The 16,501-nt window shown below is 48.9% G+C and overlaps 1 protein-coding gene across 5 annotated transcripts in view; it reads left to right on the top strand.

Moving 5' to 3' along the window:
• The window catches only part of Brd4 (bromodomain containing 4), a 74,884-nt gene extending 58,546 nt beyond the window's left edge, over positions 1-16,338 (top strand). For 4 of the 5 annotated variants that reach the window (XM_085690740.2, XM_048439953.3, XM_085690741.2 and 1 more), the window contains exons 11-19: positions 493-603; positions 9,338-9,390; positions 9,521-9,896; positions 10,464-11,054; positions 13,230-13,604; positions 13,726-13,856; positions 13,979-14,184; positions 14,267-14,516; positions 14,771-16,338. In XM_085690740.2, the coding sequence (XP_085546866.1) occupies positions 493-603; positions 9,338-9,390; positions 9,521-9,896; positions 10,464-11,054; positions 13,230-13,604; positions 13,726-13,856; positions 13,979-14,184; positions 14,267-14,516; positions 14,771-14,839 (2,162 nt within the window). In that variant the 3' untranslated portion in view covers positions 14,840-16,338. The remainder of the gene's footprint in view (positions 1-492; positions 604-9,337; positions 9,391-9,520; positions 9,897-10,463; positions 11,055-13,229; positions 13,605-13,725; positions 13,857-13,978; positions 14,185-14,266; positions 14,517-14,770) is intronic. The other variant, XM_087907171.1, reaches the window with a different exon arrangement.
• Positions 16,339-16,501: the final 163 nt, after the last annotated feature.

Here is a 16,501-nt window from a genome sequence, read left to right as displayed (position 1 = left end):
TTTTATACTGCTTTCTTAGTCCTTAGAACTTTGCTCTGGATCTGCTGTTTAGTGACATTATTTGGGCTTCACTCATGCAACTAAACAGGAAGGAAGGCTAGGAGAACCCTTGAGCTCTTTGCATGTTTTGCTATGCATTGGACATAATACCCTATATAAAGAGTGCCTATTTATCCAAGGCTAGTCGTATATTGTATGAAGAAATTACTGCTCTGCTCGGTCTTCTGAATCCATGAGAAACCATTCAGAGGGTATTATAAGAGAATGATTGAAATTACAGCACAAGCTTTGTTCTAGCTAGTGTGTAGTAGGCTACCATTGAGAACAATGTGTGGCTCTCTGGGTCTGGACTGGTAGAAGCTGTCAAGAACAGTCTATAAGGCTATGGGGAATGTGCTTCCCACTGATCCTCTGGACAGTGGGAGTATGCTGTGGCTAGCAGCAGCTGCCTGGGCAGGTATTCTTTCTGATTCTGGTCTATTTGGGTTACAGCTGAAAAAGTTGATGTGATTGCTGGTTCTTCCAAGATGAAGGGCTTCTCATCATCTGAGTCAGAGAGCACCAGCGAATCCAGCTCTTCTGACAGCGAAGACTCTGAAACAGGTTAGTTGACTCCTGTTTAAATATCTTATCAAACCACCCCACTCATCCCTCATAGTAGTCCTTTGTCCAGGTTGTTCAAGAGCTCAGAGTTGGAGGTCTCTGAGAACTGCCTGGGCCCTGCTGGCTACCCATTCACCATATTAACTTTCTCACTGCAGGGCTAGCAAGACACCCTGTACAGCAGCAGTTTCTTCTTTCCATGAGGGTAGAGGGCAGACCTGAGGACTGTAGGTGTTAAGGTCCCAGTCAACCTTGGTGTGGAATGCTCCTATTCCCCTTTCTATGTTCTGGCATCATAGTTGGCATGGAAGCAGTTTTGGCCACATTGTAGCAGAGAGTAGAGCCAAGTCACCTGAATCTGGCAGCCTGCATAATCAGTCAGCTTTGAGCCCTGGTCTCTAAACCCTGGGAATTGCCATTTTTCTTTTCCACAGTGTGCTCAATGCTGTTTTGTATTGGCTGTTCCTTCCCACCTCTGCTCTATCTGTGCACTAGAACATGTATGTCTTGCTCTTCTCCTGGCCCTTTCTTGTGCTCTTTGGGCCTATACAAGAGTGTTCAGTTCCTGTGTTCTTTCTGAGCAACAGCTGCAGAGCTGGAGGTGGGAGCAGGTGGTAATGATGGGAACAGGTTTTTTTTTCCCCAGATGTATACTTTTTCTTCATTGTTCCCAGAGGAGCAGGTTCTCACATAGGCGTCAAGGGAAAGATAGGGGAAAAGGCATGGTGTATACCTGAGTTGCCTGACACATGACTTGTGTGAGTGGGTTTACCTCTAGGCAGGTCAGGTTCCATCAGCTGAGCAAAGATAAATTACAGTTCACCTAGGAACCAGCCCTAGGGTCTTAATTGTGCTCTACTAAATGTGCTGGTGTGTGTGAGGTTTATAGTGGGAAGAGGGGTCTGTGAGCTTAAACAGCTCTTGTCAGTATTCCATGGAATACTGTGGAATAATGACCTGATTGTTTCAAGGATGGTCAACACTCCCTTAAAGCAGCTAGGATGAACTCTCTTGGTTCAAGTTATTTGCACAGGTTCACCTCTGCCCAAAGAAATTGAGAGTTAAGGGAGTATTTTTGTGGGTCATGGAATAGACTGGGACCTTTCCAGGGGACAGTTCTCTGTACTGCCTTGTTTTTAATTTGCAATGTAATTACTAAGGAAATGTAATCCATTACATCGGTTTGTTCTGCATTTGTTCAACACAGACTGCAGAAGTTACCATGTGCAAAGTGACTGACCTCAGAGCCTCTTCCCTATTCTTTCCCCTTTTCATTCTAACCTAAACACTGGCCTTGCTTCCTTATGAACCAGCAGGGGGAGCTGCATCCTAGCCTTTTGGGAAGCGCTGGCTCTAAGCCACTTTCGACTTGAACTGGGGCCACTGCCTTCAGTAGGGTGAATGGGGTGAATGAATGTATTCTTGGGGCTCCATTAGCATTCTTGGTGGCCACTGACTTTTCACTTTCATTGCCAGCCAAGCTTCAGATTTGCCTTTCCTCTGGATTTTTTGTGCTTCCTGTATTTTCTAGATCATTCCTCCTAAGATTTTGCGGCCTTTTCTAAGAATCTAAGTAATCAAAAGACAATCCCAGAGACTGATCCTGACATGATGCTGAATAGCATGGCTTATCTTTGGGATATTAGGGAACTCTGACCCCTCACACAAACACATGTTTGAGCTACTGTCTCCATAGCCCTCATCTTTAAGATAAAAGTCCTCCTATGGTCCCACATGGGTGCTGTGCTCCTGTCTTTCCTGATGGCTGCCATAATGACATTTCCAGCAGCTTTCTGCTACTGTTACAGAGAAAAGAATTTTTTTTTCAGCCCGCCTCCTCCCTTAAGTAGAAAGCTTGTGCAACAAGTAATCCGAGAGTCCTGGGAACAGCTGTCCTGGCGGGAAGGAGAGTGAGATTTAAAGTGATGGAGCTATTAACTGGCAGACTTCTAGGCTGTGGCCGTCTAATGCTGACCATTTGTTTGGCTGCCTGGGCTAAGCGCCTCCGTCTTTGCAGATGATGCCCTTCCCACTTTTGTTTTGCTTGCTAGCTCTCTTTTGTCTTCATTTAGGCCACTGGTATTGCCAGTGGAGCAGTAGATTTTTATTTCCTGCTGTGTGCAGAGTGCTATGTTGTGGGATTGTTGACACTACTACTAAGGAGGGACCTGCTGAGCTTTTGTTACAGATCCCCAGATAGGACATACAAACACATACAAGGACTTAGACACGAATGGACACATGCACACACAGTAAATGTCACACCAGTGAAACAAAGCTTTTGTTTCCTCATGCTGCACAGACACTGCACTTTGTGGCATGTAGAGTTCAGGGATGGGCAGATCCTTTAGCAGCTGATTCATGGATCTAGGAAGCCCAGCAGCCCCAACTTCTCTAACAAGTTATTAGTAATTCTACCTTGACAGGAGAGTAGGGCAGAGGTGGAATAGACACTGAAAGTGTTTTCCTTTGGTCTTCTGGGCTTAGTTTATGTCTTCCTTGTTCTTATGTTTCTATTTAAATTGAAGCTAAAATTTCTCAAAGGGCCTATTTTTGTCACATATCACTAAGGGTCAGTTTTACAGGCATGGTTAAATCATGTAGAGAAACTGAAGAGAAGCATTCAGTAGGGGAACCTTTCTACCACAACAAGGTACACGGGGTTAGACCACTCTGCAGATGAGTGGATGGGATGCTTTGCTAGATGGATTGCAGCCACTATGTATGCCCTTATGTTCTGTTGCAGCACCAGTGACCATCTTGACACTTCCTTGAGCCCAGCTGTTTGTTGTTGGGTTGTTTTTTTTTTTATTATTATTATGTTTTTATTGAGCTTGGTTCTAGCTTGAGTCTGGAACTGCTCAGGGGTTCAGTGTTAGAACAAGCAGAATAAGGCCCAGTTGCCACCTCCCTCCCTCCCAACTTCTAGGAAGTCTTCAGACCTAGGCTGGGCATGCCGGAACAAGACACTGTGGCTCTCCCTTTTCCATTACTCTTCCAGCTGTGGCCATGCAGTCACCAGCATAGGATCAGATCAGCTGTCATGTGGGGTAAGGGATGTCCTAAGATTCTTTTTCAGTTCTCTCATATTGGTGATACCTGGTTCTTCTCACGTATCTTCCACAGGTGTTTATGGGCTTGGGTGGCTACATAGCTTATATTATGTCTGTATACATACATACATACATACATACATACATACATACATACACACACATATATATGTGTATACATACATATATATACACATACATACATACATACACCCTCTTTGGTGCCACCCCTGTACTGCACCTCAGCTGCCTGGGGTGGAATGGATTTGGATAGGAATAGTGAAAAGGCTCTGGTACTGTGGATTGTTCATGCAAGAGCACAGTCCAGCTATTTTAGTCTTATTTCCTTTTCCCAGGATTGGAGCAAGTGGGTGTTCCTTAATAGCTCCAGGGTAAAAAGGAATGCATGGTGTTTTGGAAAGGCTGGAGCTGGGAAGTGCAGACAGAGGCCATGAGACACTCTTGGGGCTTTGATCAGGAATCCAAACTCAGCTCCCTGGCCCCAGGATCTTTGAGGGACTCCTTCCAGTCCTATCTCAGGGATATGTTGATCCTGCTGCCAGAGTGTGGCAATTGCTTCAGAAAGGCCTCTCAAGATTGGGTATTATGCAGAGCCAGGTGGCACGTCTAGAAGTCCAGGAGTTATAGTTTGGAGGGATTGGGGCTTCCCTGGGGTGAGGGGCCAGCCTTGAGGAATGTGGCCTACAGTAAGAGGCTGAGTGGGCGGGTTTTTCCCAGGCATGTTCTGGGACTAGGGATTGTTACATCCATAATTCCTGCAGAGGCGCCACTCTGCTACGTGTGGGAACCAGTCCAGGCCCCTCTCTGGAGCAGAAGCCATATTGGATGTCCTGAAAAGGGATGGAAAAGACAAGGCGTTTTCTCTGGCCTCTCCCACCCTTCAACAATTGTTATGTCACCAGTTCCTCTTTATAGTTTCTGCTTTTGTCTTGGGGATATATGGTGGTAGCAGAAATGACTTCGCTCTTTGTCTTCCTCAGTGGGAAATGTTACAATGCAGTGCTGCCTCCTTTGTTGGGACCTTTACTTCCCTAACCACACTATGTGGAAAAGTTGGTTAGCTGATGCTTGGTGACTTTGATATACCTGGGCAGGGGCACCCTCTCACATTCTAATGGGACATCAGGAGTAAAAAAAATACCAGTGCACTCAGGCAGGGCACATATGGAACTCATTAAGAGAAACAGTTGTTCTGTTGAGAAGTGCAGACAGACTTCTACATATACTATGATCTTTGTGTATGCAGATTTATCCATCCCTGCTGAATCAGGCCAGGTAGGAATGGGACTCTTGTTTCCAAGAAGGTTCTCCTGTGCCCTTTCAGTCACTTGGGCACAGAAGCTGGCTTAGCCTGCAATTCTTCTGTTCTTGTAACTTGAACGGTACATTCCACACCATTCTCTCACACTGGTTTCTTTCTCCCTCTATGTAGGTCCTGCCTAATCATTGGACACGGACTCTTAATAAAACGGTCTTCAGTTCCAGATTCCTTCCCAGCGAGCTATAGCTTAAGTCCATTTTCTTCAGTGAAAGGGACAGAACTCCACCAAGTTATGGAATTGCTCAGAGCCCTGGGCCTGTCCCCCTGGGGTGGATTAGTCTTGTTCAGCAGTACACACGTAGTCTCACCTTCAGGAAGGCTGCCTGCCTGACCTGCTGCCTGGGCCTCTCTGTACAAAGACTGCCTGGCTGTCCAGCCCAGCTTCCCTGGTCGTCTGGGGTCCACTGGGTGGGTGGCATCTCCTTGAGGATGATAATCCCCCTCTATGCATACGTGTGGTGCTGCTCTATGTGTGAAGCCTGATTACAGTGTGTTTTCTCTCTTCATCCTTTCCCTCTTTTTTCTGAGACTTCAAACCTTGCAGTGACTTTAGCCTAGGAAAGATATAATTCACCCTGAGGATGAGCATTTTGACCTGTGTGGGGCCTTTAGAGGCCAACTGGTTTCCCAAAGGCTTGACTGACTGACTTGATGAGGTGGAGACTGTGACCAGCTTTAACCTACCCATAGCCTCCTGAAGTCTCCATTGTTCCCATAGAGCACTAAAAGTTAAGTGGTCTGGTGGGCGTTTCCCCAAGTTCTTTGGTCTTTTCTCCAAGTCACATAAGAAAAATACCTTCAAGGCTGCTGATAAGGGACATGCAAGGCCCATCAGGCCCCACTTCCAAGCCCGGTCAGGCTCTGGGAAGTGGGCAAGAAGGATATCATGGCTACTTATGAGAGCCTGCAGTGCTTCTCCAAGTTCCGTTGTCACCCATGTCATTGTCCAAGACCACCATCTTCATCTTCCTATAATGACAGCATTACTGGTTAGATTGGTTAGGACCACATCATCCAAACTTTTATAGAGACAAACCAAAGTAGGCTGGGTTTTTTTGGGGGGGGGGTTCTCCTTAAAAAACAAGTATTGGCCCTGACCATTTTTACTCACAAATCTCGCATCTTAGCAGAAAACTACCCAACATTAAAAGGCAACCCCAAGGAATTGCATCTGCATTTTAGCAGGTTCTTTCTGCCCTTTTCTCTTTTAAGATGTGCTTTTACATACTTCTGAGAAGACTGACACATTGGAGCCTGCCTTTTCCTAGGGCTTAAAGCAGGCTGAGGTGGTGCTATGCCCTTTCCCAAGTTCTAGAATCCTTGGGTTGCTTGCTGCCCTATACCTGATATGGCCTTTGGGTCTCAGACTCCCTAGAACATCCAATGGCTCCTCAGTGATACTGCTGAGTTCATAGGCCATTTCAAGTCCTCTGTGTCTAGCTTCAAGATAGCTTCTTTTTGCCAAACAGACTATTTTGAGCTGCCCTTTGGCCTGTGTGTGACGTGTTCCCAGTAAACTTGGCTTGACTGGGATGGGGGGTGGCGCTTCTTGCCCAGATATTCCCACAGGACAGTTGGGAAGCTGTTGGCATTATCTTTCTGGGAAGATTTTGCTATCTTGGACCAAATGATGGCCTGCATTCCCACAGTATCTTGGCTATGTGCTGCCCCTGCCCTTCCCCACACCCTCTATACACAGGGCAACTTGTCCTTTATTTTCTTTACTGTCGAGAATCCCTGGCTATGTGGGCCTTCTGTGTGACAGGAACACCCAGGACCCGTTGAGCTTGAAAGATCTTTAGACTATCAATTGTACTTGGTGCCCTGGGTACGCAGCATCCCACCTACTTTTCCTTATTCCTAGTTTTCTGTTCCTGGGCAATGGGAAGTACCCTTGGAGGGCTTTAGCGTACCAACTGGCTGTGGGGTCCTGATGGGAGCCATCCAGGACAGTAGAGGCTCTGCCCCATATTGCCCTTGCCCTGCCCTTAAACCTTTGTCTCCTTTATTCGAGTGGGACTGGGGTGGAAGAAATCAGTGTTTTAATCAGATTTTACAAGATCATTTTACTTTGTACTATGCCATCCTAATGTAAAGATGGAATTTGTGTTGGAGTTTAAGATTGTTATGGAATAAAGATCACATAGTATTTGAGGCCATCTCCATGTAACTCTTTCTAGAGAGTTTTGTGTGGGGGTGTCTGGGGCTGGTGTGTCATGAAGCTGTATGCTTACTGTCTTGTCTTCTTACTGGCAACCCAACACAAGCATTGGGCCACAGGAGCTTCACGGGAGCCTCACTACGTGCCACTTCACTAGTTCCGCCTAGGTGGGGGCGGGGAGGCTGCCTTGTGCCTCCTCTTCCAGTCTGAAGATGAGTTCCAGAATATTCCTGTGATCTTTCCAATGTAACTGACATGCTTCCTAGAACCCGTGTATCCAACCGCTCTTGCTCCTAAGCCCGGTCTTGTGGACCTCTGCTCATAGGCAGGTGGTGAGGGGTTGGAGCCATTGTCCCTTTAGTGTAAGTGGGCAAACAATGCTTTGTTCAATGTTACCAGACAACAGGCAGAGCCCCTCTCCTTCCTAGGTAGCTCACATTCAGTTCAGCATCTGGGTAACAACTCTAGTGCTTTCCCAGATCACACTTGACACAGTGGTTCAGCTTTATCGCCTAGCTTCTCTATGCTGAGATCCCGTCAAGAGTATACTCAGCATTTGTTTTGAGCAACCTTCCTCCAAAACCAAGTCCCTTTCTCTCCCTCTACCTACTCCACCTTTTTACACTGGAAGTGCTAATAGAGGAGCCTGTCCACTCACTGACTGTCCCAAGGCCCTCCCTCCCACCACTACTGAGTTACTGGCTGTGTCCCCTGCCATACAAATCCTGAGTGAGGTGTCCAACCTTCTCTGCTTCCATACTCAAAGCAACCAAATGTCCTGATTCTATAAATCTTCCCAGCAAACCCCTTTAAAATGTCTTCCCTGTAAAAGGGCTTCTTACCAAGTTTCTTCTTCTGACCCAAGGAGAGCCCTGCTTCCTGGCACGAAGATTTGGAGCTCAGTCTTAGGTTTCCATGTGCTAGGTGTCCTCACTTACTGCCCTTTGCCATTTGTATGAAGACATAGTTTTGACTGCTAGGGTCTTTCTGTGTCTTGTCAGTCCTGCATGGAGTGGCAAACTTGGGCATAAGGTCCCATCTCAACTCCTGCTGGTAACATGCTACACAGCTGGGGCCACGCCCTGCACAGTAGCTTGACGCAGCTATGAACAGAGAGGTAACCTCGATGCTAGCAGTAAGAACTGGTGCTCTGACAAGGTGTTTGGGGTAAGCCTTAGCAAAGAAACAAATCTTTCTTTTGTGACAGAATCTGAAAGGCTCTGTACTATGGACCCAGACTCCAACCTGGTAATTGATAATTGTTTTGTTTGTTAGCCCAGAAGCATTGGCCAAGGTGTTAATCCCTCTCCTGGAATATTCTGCTGGTAAACGTTCCTTATTACAAAGTCTAAGGTGGTGACAGAGGTATGCATCTAGATATTTAAAAAAGACAGGCACATTCTCATACCTGAAGCACCATACCTTCAGCCTCTTGAAAAGCTAGGGCACATTAACTCTTCCAGAGAAGGGACATGACTGATAATCAGAGAAGGGGGTCAATGCCATCTATTTGGCAGCGAACACCTACCCTGTTTGTTCATGGTCGTTGTGGGGAGGCCATCCTGCTTCCTTATTCCCAAAAGGTGAAACTTTCTGTGTTCTTTTCTACAGAAATTTCCTTGCCCACCCTGTAGCTCTGGTCAGGTCATGCCCTATGCCAATATCACTGATCTTTCTCAGGCCCCGCTTGAACACTCTGAGGCAAAGACCTCAGTAAACCATCTACAAGAGTTCCTAAATTGTTGTTTCAGCTGTGTGGCCCTGAATGGTTGTCCTCGCTTTTTGGAGTGTTGTTCTCAACTGTCCAATACGTGGGTTATTGCAAACATCCTGACTCATTGCAAAACATAGCAGGTTATAGTCTAGAGTGTGCTGACACTACTGCCCAAGGTCTAACTCATGAAATGGGGAACTCTAAGGTAAGGTCTCTTATAATTCAGATTCTGACATAGCCAGGGCCTTGGCTATTTCTGGTGCCTGTGGTCTGGAACTTAGGCATTTTCCAGGCATAGTTCCTTGGGAAAACCACGGAGAGGTGGATAGGTGACACATCCACCCTGATGGCCCAGTGCAGTCCAGCCTTTGTCCTGAGTGCCCTGTATTCTTGTCCTCTTCTGTATCCAAGGCTAATGCATGATTAATTCCCCAGAGTCTCACTACTTTGTCTTCTCTCTGCAGAGATGGCACCCAAGTCAAAAAAGAAGGGACACCCTGGGAGGGACCAAAAAAAGGTATGTGCTTCAGGGGTGTCTCCTCCTAAGGTGTTAGATGACCCACTCAGCTGAAAGGATGCTGTGGATCTGACAACCGACTGTTTTTCATGTCTGACATCAACCTGTGTATCTTTTTGTGTGCCTACAGCATCATCACCATCACCATCCACAGATGCAGACAGCCCCAGCTCCTGTGCCCCAGCAGCCACCCCCACCTCCCCAGCAGCCTCCTCCACCTCCACCTCCGCAGCAGCAGCCACAACAGCAACCCCCACCCCCACCTCCGCCACCCTCCATGCCACAGCAGACTGCCCCAGCGATGAAGTCCTCGCCCCCACCCTTCATCACTGCCCAGGTACCCGTCCTGGAACCACAGCTACCAGGCAGTGTGTTTGACCCTATTGGCCACTTCACCCAGCCCATCTTGCACCTGCCGCAGCCGGAGCTGCCACCTCATCTGCCCCAGCCGCCTGAGCACAGCACTCCACCCCATCTCAACCAGCATACCGTGGTTTCTCCTCCAGGTGAGCCATGACCATCTCTCCCTTTGACACCTTGGTTCTACCACATCATTACCAGGTATTCTAGGCTCCCTGTTAGCGTCAACAATCAAGTCAGTTGCTTCTCTGGGACCTGACTGGCATGTCAGAATATTGTAGTTTTGGGGGCCAGGCATTATGGTAGAAAAGATTGGACTTGTCTGCAGCTCTTGGTTTAGGGCATAGAGGAGACATTCGTTCCCAATAGTTTACTGTAGAACATGGATGGGATGGAGAGATTTGCTCAACATGTTGGCATATTGGTAATCGTCTGTGAATAGGTACCAAAGACCTACAGTGAAGCTTGAAGGTCTGTGCAGGGAACTAGAGGAAGGGTCAGGGACACAAAATATAGGACAGGATGACTGCAAGGAGCCTACCAATTGGTCTTTCTAGAAGCTGTCTTTATTGTGCTATTTGGAAGCTTAGGAAAATTGGAGGAAGAACAGTAAGAGGTCACTATATAAACAATGTCGGGACAGAGCAGAAAAGACAGCCCAAAATCGTAGATAGATAACTAAGGTCTCACTTCCATATTTTTTGTCATTCCAGCTTTGCACAATGCGCTGCCCCAGCAACCATCTCGGCCTAGCAACCGAGCTGCTGCTCTGCCCCCAAAGCCTACCCGACCCCCAGCTGTGTCCCCTGCCCTGGCCCAGCCCTCCCTACTCCCACAGCCACCCATGGCTCAGCCCCCCCAAGTGCTGCTGGAAGATGAAGAGCCACCTGCCCCACCCCTCACCTCAATGCAGATGCAGTTATACCTACAGCAGCTGCAGAAGGTGCAGCCCCCCACACCACTACTCCCTTCTGTGAAGGTGCAGTCCCAACCCCCACCGCCTTTGCCGCCCCCACCCCATCCTTCTGTTCAGCAGCAGCAGCTCCAGCAACAGCCTCCACCACCCCCACCTCCCCAGCCCCAACCACCACCCCAGCAACAGCACCAGCCCCCACCACGGCCAGTTCACTTGCCATCCATGCCCTTTTCTGCTCACATCCAGCAACCCCCGCCACCCCCAGGCCAGCAGCCTACTCACCCACCCCCAGGCCAGCAGCCACCTCCACCACAGCCTGCTAAGCCCCAGCAAGTCATCCAGCATCACCCTTCCCCCCGACACCACAAGTCAGACCCCTACTCAGCTGGTAAGTGGCCTATTTTTTGTACTTGGAGTCTGGAGGTGGGCCTGGTGACTTATTCTGGCAATGCGGTGTTTCTGACTTCAGAGCCAAACTTTGTAGCACTGTGTTGTTGGGAATATCACTGTCCCTGCTTTGTGTTTATCAGGTTGTCTTGCTCACAAGCAGAGATAGCCCAGACAAAGACCTCCCTTGACCTTACTCCTACTAAGTGGAAGCCAGGATCTACCCATTTAAGGTTAGGATAGTTTTCTTAAAGACAGTTTCTCTGTGGAGCCCTGGCTGTCTTGGAACTTTATCTGTAGACCAGACTGGCCTTGAACTCACACAAATCTGCCTGTTTGCCTCCTGAGTGCGAGTGCGTGTGCCACCACCTCAGGGCTTCTCATTCTTGGGACACTTGACTTTCAAATGCTGGTAACCAAAATGCTCTGGCCATCTCTGGCTGGAAAAGGTTCCAGTAAAGTTTGAGCTATAGAATGACATACCTGGACTCGCGAAGCACTGTACATTTACAATGTGATCTGTCTTAGGGTTGAACTAAATTGCGCAGCAAAGCAGGATTGTGACCTCTCTTAGACTCAACACAAGCTGCCAGGTGGCAAGTGAATTACTCCATGTCCCGAGCTGAGAGCAGCTGTTGGTTCTTTCTGGGAAAAGTAGAGTTGGACATGACCACCCATGCAGCTATGCTGTTACTGCCCTGTACAAGGAAGCTGGTGAACAGGTGGCAGAAGAGTCAGCCAGTTCTGGACAGGACAGCCTCCGTCCACTTTCTCTTAGCGTCCTCAGGGCCCCACCCATGCTCCTGTAACCTAGGCACATAAAGAACCTTGTGGGTTGGAACCTAGCTGACAGCTCTGGGATAAAAACCAAATTGTCAGAAACATTCTGTTGGATACCCAGCCAATTTCCCAACACCATCCCTGGACTGCTAAGCCAGCTCTCCAAAGCCATCAACAATACCCTAGACCAAAGTCTTCTGTTGTCCAGGTCAGCCTCACGGTGTTCTTGACGACACTGCCACAGGTGAACTATGGACAAGTGGAGCCAGGGTGCTCGCTTCCAAGGGAGTTTTGACAAGCTGAAAACTCACCCTACTAGACTTTGGTGCTGGCCCAACAATGTAGCCAAGAGTCTGCCACATAGGTGATTTTATGGTCTGCTTTAGGTCTGCCAAATTGGACACCTTAGACTGGAGGAGAGAGGGTGAGATGCTGGAGGAGCTAAGGATTCCTTTGCTAGTATAGTAGCTTAGAAGTGGAACCTGGAGGACTAGTCTGGGCTGTAACTAACTGAGCTATAACAGGTGACAAGGCCCCTTTCTAGCTGGGGTTTATGTGGAGAGCAAACTTTGTGGGAATGGCTGAGATTCAGCTTCTCCAGTTCCCCAGATAAGAGGCTCTGGCTCACTAAACTAGCTCAGTTTCCTCATTGGTACAGCTGAGTGTATTTCCTTTGCTAGCATAGAGCTCCCTAGCACTCCTAACCTATGCCAGGTACTTAGGTGGCCACCTTACACCTGTTGCTTAGATGTGGGTAGTAGACTGACTGTGAGCTCTGGGACCTGTTGTACTTGACTTTGCCCAGGTAGAGGTCAGTCCCAAGTTTTTTCTACATTCTGTAGGATGAGCTTGGAAGCAGTATTGGGGGAAGACCATCTTCAACCCAGGGCCTGAGCTCCGTTTCCTCTGCAGCCACACATACTGTAGGGGCCAATGTGGATTATCTGGTTGAGTCTTTAGAATTTGTTTATCTCCCTTGTATAGCCCAGGTAAACTTTAGAACCTTCTGGGGGCTTTTAAAAAGTTCTGGCATGCAGATGCCACATGAGATCTAATGTGCTGGGTTATGTGTTTAACGAAGCTTCCTGGGTAATGCTGAGGTGCAGAAGAATTAAATCTTGGGACTTAGGACTACAGAAAAGTCTTTGGGCATCCAACTTAGGGCATAAACAGGCTCCACATGTTTATGGGACTGGGAATCCACGTTCCCTCAAGGTAGGGTGGTCATGTTCTTACCAGGTATAATAGATACTGTGAGTCTCCAAGCTTGTTTGGGCCACGTGATAGTCTATGAATAGCCTGGCCTTTCTTTCATTACTGTTTTCTCAAGGCACAAGTGGCTAAGGGCTAATGGTCTATATACTAGCCCCAACACAGTTCTTGTCTTATTTCCTAGGTCACCTTCGTGAAGCCCCCTCTCCACTTATGATACATTCCCCTCAGATGCCACAGTTCCAGAGCCTGACTCATCAGTCTCCACCCCAGCAAAGTGTCCAGCCTAAGAAGCAGGTAAAGGGCAGAGCTGAGCCACAGCCCCCAGGGCCAGTCATGGGCCGAGGCCAGGGATGCCCACCTGCCTCACCGGCTGCCGTGCCTATGCTGTCCCAGGAGCTGCGCCCACCCTCAGTCGTCCAGCCCCAGCCCCTGGTGGTAGTAAAGGAGGAGAAGATTCATTCACCAATCATCCGCAGCGAGCCTTTCAGCACCTCACTGCGACCAGAGCCCCCCAAGCACCCAGAGAGCATCAAGGCCCCAGGCCACCTCCCCCAGCGTGAGTGTCCTCCCTGCCTGCACCTGGGACTTGGGCCCCAGACCCATGTTGGTGATGACCTATACTCCATGAGCCACACCTTTCAGGTGGCCCAGACCCACATATTGTTTGTAAATTCTAGGGCCTGAGATGAAGCCTGTAGATGTGGGGAGGCCTGTGATCCGGCCCCCAGAGCAGACTGCACCCCCACCAGGGGCCCCTGACAAAGACAAACAGAAACAGGAGCCAAAAACACCAGTGGCACCCAAAAAGGTAAGGATTGTAGTACTTACTCTGAGGTACTCATCTCATTGAAATAATTTTGGTGAGCATAAGCTTCCTGTCATATCCTGTGCAACAGGTCCTTACCTGGCACCTGATCTCTGCCTCTATAGGACCTGAAAATCAAGAACATGGGCTCCTGGGCCAGTCTGGTACAGAAGCATCCAACCACACCATCCTCCACAGCCAAGTCCTCAAGTGACAGCTTCGAGCATTTCCGTCGTGCTGCTCGAGAGAAGGAGGAGCGGGAAAAGGCCCTGAAGGCTCAGGCTGAGCATGCGGAGAAGGAGAAGGAGCGGCTGAGGCAGGAGCGTATGAGGTGGGCTGGGGTCCATGCAGGGCACTGGGGCTCCCAGGGCCATACTGGGCTCCAGGCTGACCTGGGGCCCCGCTCTGCCCAGGAGCCGAGAGGATGAAGATGCGCTGGAACAGGCACGTCGAGCCCATGAGGAGGCACGACGGCGCCAGGAGCAGCAGCAGCAGCAGCAGAGACAGGAGCAACAGCAGCAGCAGCAGCAGCAGCAGGCAGCTGCTGTAGCTGCCGCCGCCGCAGCCGCCCCCCAAGCCCAGAGTTCTCAGCCCCAGTCTATGCTGGACCAGCAGAGGGAATTGGCTCGAAAACGAGAGCAGGAGCGGAGGCGCAGGGAGGCAGTGAGTAGGGGAACCTGGTGGGAACTTTGGGCAGGAGTCTACCCTGAAGATCCTGGGATAAAGGTCGTCCTAGGACCTAGGGAGGGAAGGATAGGCAGTGAGCCCAGGCTGGTTGCAGTACACCTGACTGGTCTCCTGAGTTCACTGGCACCTGGGTTGAACAGGGGTTGAAAGGACCAGGGTGGGCATGAGGGAACAGCACCTGGTGGAACAATACACCCTAAACTCACTTCTATCTCCTTCTTCCCCTCCAGATGGCAGCTACGATTGACATGAATTTCCAGAGTGATCTTTTGTCAATATTTGAAGAAAATCTTTTTTGAGAGCACCTAGGTGACTTCTGCCTTTTTCTGGCAAAAATACTGACTCTCCATAGTGTTAGGGGCAGCAGTGGAAGCAGTAGCAGCGGCCAGAGGTGTCTCTGGGCCTGGCTCTCCTGCATGCTATGCCCGGGGCAGGCCTGACGGGCAGCTGAGGATCACAGAGCCCATCTGCCTTACAGCCAGTCGGACAGACGTCCTACCACATGCCACCCCTCAGAGGACGTCAGTTCAGAGCACGCCTCAATATGAGTCAAGTGCCGGCTGGACCCAAGGCCTGCGTCCCCGCTTGCGGGGCAGAGGCCCTTCTCTGCGCCAAATGTCTACACAGTATACACAGGACATTGTTGCTGCCGCCACCATGACTGGTTTTCTGTCCCTGAGAACATGACGTTTGTGACGTCCTACCCGTTGGGAGTCTTTCACACCCCAGCCATCGCTGCCCGCTCCCAGGAGGCCAGGGCAAGCCTGTGTGGACTGGAACGGCAAGGCACTGGCCCACCCCCTTGCTGGCACTGACTTTGCCTTGAACAGACCCTCTCCCCTCCCCACAAGCCTTTAATTGAGAGTCGCTCTCTATAATAAGTGTTCGCTTGTGCAAAAGGGAATAGTGCCATGGAAGTGTGTGTGTGTCCATGGCAATTCAGATAGAGGTGACTGTTCACATATATGGACAGGCCTCACCTGGGGAGTAAGGCCACCAACCAAAGTCAGTTCCTTCCCACCTGTGTTTCTGATTTTGTTTTGTTTTATTTTTTTCCTATATATATATATTTTTGTTGAATTCTATTTTATTTTTAATTTTCTCTTCTCCTTCAGACACAGTGGCACTGCTTATCTCCAAAATGGTGTGATCGTCTCCTCATTGAGTGGCGGCTCCCACCGCGCTGTGGGTAGTGTGTGACCGTGGCTGTACTGTATAGTGAACATAGTTGGCATATCTTTGTTTGAAGTTTGTTGGTGACTCCACCAAACTGGTGTTTAAAAAAGCAACGAAAAAATAACCAAAACAAAAACAAAAACTTCACAAAAAACCCCACACAAAACAAACTCCTGCTTGTATTCAGTTTCAAACTTTATTAGTCTTATTTTTAATTATAAAACCAGAAAGCTGCAATTTTTTTCCTCTCCCTCTATTTGTTGACTTCTTTGTTTTTGTTTTTTGTTTTTGTTTTTTTTTATGTCAAATCTGTTTGTTTTTACCAAGAAAGGGAGAGCCTGGGGATGAGGTGGGCCCCAGGCATTGGGGGGCTGCAGACTGAGGCAGAAGCTCCCCATCTAGCACCTGGTTAGACCAGTGGGCTGCACACCCCCCCCCCTTTTTTTTAAAAAAATTGGAGCCCCTGGTGAGGTTACATGTGCCATGAGAACCCACTCTACACCACAGTGCTGGTGCCTCGGTGTTGGCCAAACTCTGGAGTCACTGACTGGCTTGACTTTCATATGGTGAATATGCATTTGGTCTGTACTGATCATGGAATAAACACATCTCTCTTTTTTAATGCTGGTGTCTCCCTGACATTTCTTTGTGAACCAACTAGGTTTTCTAGTTTGCTTAGGCTAGGCCCAGGTCCCCAGATACCTTTGCATAAGATTTACCAACACTGAGCCCCTCTCCACTGGCAGGTCCTTCCTTTCCTGGGCAGGAGTTACTTGGGCTCAGTT

Source organism: Myodes glareolus, chromosome 6 (assembly GCF_982192425.1).
Source record: "Myodes glareolus chromosome 6, mMyoGla1.1, whole genome shotgun sequence".
NCBI classification, from domain to species: Eukaryota; Metazoa; Chordata; class Mammalia; order Rodentia; family Cricetidae; genus Myodes; species Myodes glareolus.
Note: the sequence above shows the minus strand (reverse complement) of the source record. Positions and strands in the feature narration are given on the sequence as shown.